The sequence below is a fragment of the Austrofundulus limnaeus genome, unplaced genomic scaffold (genome assembly GCF_001266775.1).
Source record: "Austrofundulus limnaeus strain Quisiro unplaced genomic scaffold, Austrofundulus_limnaeus-1.0 Scaffold278, whole genome shotgun sequence".
Taxonomy (NCBI): domain Eukaryota; kingdom Metazoa; phylum Chordata; class Actinopteri; order Cyprinodontiformes; family Rivulidae; genus Austrofundulus; species Austrofundulus limnaeus.
In genome coordinates this window covers 42254-46301 of record NW_013952680.1, presented here as the reverse complement: position 1 = coordinate 46301, position 4048 = coordinate 42254, and the positions used below count along the sequence as shown (strand labels likewise).

The 4048-nt window shown below is 37.8% G+C and overlaps 1 protein-coding gene across 1 annotated transcript in view; it reads right to left on the bottom strand.

Annotated features, from left to right (window-relative positions):
- The window catches only part of LOC106526499 (sodium-dependent neutral amino acid transporter B(0)AT3), a gene marked incomplete at its 3' end in the record, with an annotated part of 8124 nt that extends 4085 nt beyond the window's left edge, over positions 1–4039 (bottom strand). Inside the window, 2 exon segments of the mRNA XM_014021125.1 lie at positions 441–588; positions 3370–4039. Of these exon segments, the coding sequence (XP_013876579.1) occupies positions 441–582 (142 nt within the window).
- Between the last annotated feature and the right edge of the window lie 9 nt (positions 4040–4048).

Sequence of the window (4048 nt, the reverse complement as noted above, 5' to 3'; positions counted from 1 at the left end):
CTTCACAAAATAAGTTTAACAGCTCACCAGCTTTAATTGACAGGATGACACTGAATGAACTGAATTGAAACCTTCAGAAACAGTACTTATTGAATAAATATTTATTTATAACTGTCTAACCTTTGAAGCCAATCCAGTTTAATATTTTTCTCTCTTCAAAACCTCTTGCAATAAGCATGAAATTGCATATAACAGTATATTCAACATTTGACCAAACTATTTACAGGTTTGTTACTGTATATATACATTCTCTCATGGAATACTACGTCTTTAATAATGTTTTTATGCTTCAAGTCTCAATGAGGCAAGAATTTTTTTAAACTGAAATGAAAAAAATCTAAATAAACAAAAGCTTCTACATTATGTAAATGTGTGATTGTAAACATTATTAAAGCAAAGACAGACATGAAAAATAATGAGCTTTATGAAGTGCATCTCACCGCCTCCATAGATCTGGCAAAGGTAGGGAAAACGCCACAAGTTTCCGAGACCCACAGCATAGCCGATACATGTCAGCAGGTACTGAACCTTGTTGTCCCATTTGGGTCTCTCCTCCTCACCAGAACGTTTCGTTTCTCGCATCTTGAACTGATAAAAAACACAATCTCTGCACAATCTGAGAGCTACTTTTACCCACAATCCTACATTCACTCAGACTGCAGTCAGTCTAGTTTAAATGATAAATATTTGTAATGTAGTCCAGAACATTCCAGTGTCTCCTCAGTGTTTGAGTAAATTCTCTCTCTGGTTTGGTCAAAGTGATGTCTTATGTTTGCCTCTCGCACCTCTCTATGACTCCACTGACAGAGCTGCAGATTGAGAATAGGAAGCTCAGATTTTATTGGTTTTATGAAGAAATCAAGTCAAATGGGTGTGGGAGGACCTGGCATACATATTTAGTGGTTAAACATCCCTCCATATTTGTAATGGGTGTGTTTTCAGGCTTAAATTAATGGATAATATGATGCTGCTAACCTACAGTAAGTTGTCAACTTTTTATCTGTTTAATTTATGCAGCAGGACAAGTTATAATTGTTAGGTGTGTTTGTGTTCAGCGAGCACCAGAGGTCACTATATACCAAAAGCTGGATGCACTTTTTGCTGGTACATTTTTTTTTATCTTAAAGTGATACCTAAATGATCTCTTGAGATTTATATTATTTTAGATTGCAGTTTTATTTCCTTTGCTGACTCACAGGTTAGAAAATATTGAATATAGTCAAAATAGCTTTATCAGTCATGCTTCCTTTCTTCTACAGCTCATTTTTTATGTCTGATATTGAATAAACAGCCAGCTTCATTAGCTGCTTTGGACCTTTTTGTCCCAAGTTTCCTTTTCCGCCCCCTTAGTTCATGCAGGTTAAATACATTTGTGCATTGTGTTGAATTAGCGGTGATCTGAGCCCTTCTGATAAGTCTAATGTTAATAATTAGATTTATACAGCTATTATTTAGAAATTCTTAATCCTAAATTAATACCATCCTTTGGAGGGGAAATCAAATCTTCTGAATTCACCTGCCAGCTCTTGATCTAATTTATGATAAAAAATACCTTTTCTAGATTATTACTGTGGTGGCACGATTTACCAAGAATGCAGAAACACGTAGGAATAAATGCACAGAAAGTCTGCGTGTATGGCCGTCAAAATGATTTCATTTGAGCAACAACAGAGCAGAAGTCAATCAGAGAAGTCTGTCAAGTTGTGGCTGGCGTGTCAGTGCAGAACAGCCGATAATATAACATCCTGTGACATGCTTACAACCAATCACAGTTCGCCAACTGTGAACCATCTAACCAATGACAGGGCTATCAGCCCGGAAACACCTTATTTAAATAAAAGAGGTCATGAATTTCTGGAGTCTTTAAGTCTGGTCCGATAGATTAAAACAGCCGAAACTAGTTATCATGAGATATGATTACTGGACAGTGTCAAGGTAGAACAGAAATACATAATTATTGCTAACAATCCCTCCTCTTGATTAAACAATACTCAAACCAAATCAAAAGGAATAATTATTAAACGTCTAAACACAAATGCAAAAATCAACAAGAAATACAATGTAAAAATGAGGGAAAAATAGTGCAAGTTATATTACGACCAAAAACATATACATTCAATCAATGTAAGATTCAACAGTAAAAAGGCATAAATGACAAATGACACATCATTACACATCAGAAGATTTGATGAAGAAAAAACATGTCGAAATTTAAAAAACTTAAAAGTCCAAAATTTAACAAGGTATCGCAAACACAAGTTCTGTCCCCCCTCCCCCAAATAAGATAGCATTAGCCGGGTATGTTCCATCAGAATCTTATCTTGGATAATGTGTTAACTTAATAACAACTAGTTGTCAATAAATGAACCTTAAGTAAAGCAAATTAAGACAAGGTCAATTAAACAAGATGCTGAAAGGCATTTACTTCTGGCTTGTGCAATGAAAAGAGAAAAAACAAAAAACAAAACATTAACAAAAATAACAAACAAAAGCTAAATCCAAAAGTCTAAATAAATTAAACTAAAAAAATAGCACCCCCTCCTCTTGTTACACCTAAGCTAAAACCTAAAGTAAGCTTAGATCTAGTTCTTCTGTGATGACATAGATGTTGTTAGACAGCAAATCTCAGCTCCCGGACCTCAAGAACAACCCCGACAGGTGAACTGACCCTCAAATATGTCTTAGTGGCGTACCAGGCTCGAGGTAGCAGAATACCCCCTCCCAAGCTTACCACAAATGCAGAAAGGAACAAACAAACAAAAATGTGACTGTCGTGGGAGGAGCCACCCTGAGACTCAGCTGACAATCACCTAAACTTTACCGGGAAGCTGCACAGAAGGACGAAACACTCTAGGAAATCATAAACCAATTAAACAAAACAAAATTAAAAAAAGAACTAAAAACCCAAACATCCAGAAGTGTCAAATTGTTTTAAAATTATGTTATGAGATGGGCCTCAGAAATGGACCAGGGGTAACCCTGATACCACCCAGGAGGGGGGAGCTAAATACCAACCCAGCTATCCAGGGCGTCAAAACAATCCCTGAGAAAAACCAGGAAAGTCCGAACATCCGAACATTGCACAGACATAATTGCATCTCAGGTAAAATAGTGAAACACTTAAAATACATAGTAATAAGCCAGTCAGAAGAACACAAATTTAGTCCAGTTTTTCAGATAGGGGCAGTTTATACTGAATTTTTCATGGTGGCGGAAAAAATGCAAACAGTGTGGTAAAAAGCACCCTTACCCAGCTAATTTAGCCTGGGTGTAAAACAACAGTCCTGTTCTCTTTATTTCATTAAGGCAGAAAGTGTGTGATCAGAAATCACACCAAAACACAGGGCCAGAGGTGTAGCGTTTTCGAACCTCGCACAGAGAGAGCAGCCACAACACGGCCTGCTCAAAGGTGGAACGTGATGCTGTGAGAGGGATGGGCCCCCCCAAAAAAGACCCCCCAGGAAACGCCCGTTGGAAAGGCTAACACAAGGTGGCAGACAGCTGGTTCCAGGTGGAAATGGAGAACCCCCGGTGAGAACAACATTTGCCCTGCGGAAAAACTTACACAAACACCCAGAGAGAAAAACAAAATTTAGAAAAAAAAAATTTCAAAAACACTTATTTCAGACAGTTCGTGTGTGAAAATGATGATGAATAAATTATACAGTTGTAGTTTAAAATAATATTACTCAAAAACACATCAGTCCTCCATCTCATCCTCATATATAAACAAAAATGCCCTTGTTCTTTGAACAAAGTCTAGGGGTACACCTGGTGTCATATTCTTTAAGCACACAGATTGCAATAGTCTCTGCTGCTTTATAGCAAAAGTTCATTCACCATTCATTTAGCAATGTAATACATTCGACTGGCCCCCCAGGTACTGTCTGTGAAACAGGTTTTTAGTTTTTCTATTATGTCATTGCCCACGTGAGCGTTGAAGTCCCCCAGCAGAACAAGGGAGCAGAACAAGGGAGTCCCCAGGGGGAGCACCCTCCARTACCCCCTCTAAGGACTCCAAGAAGGGTGGGTAATCTGAACTGTTGTT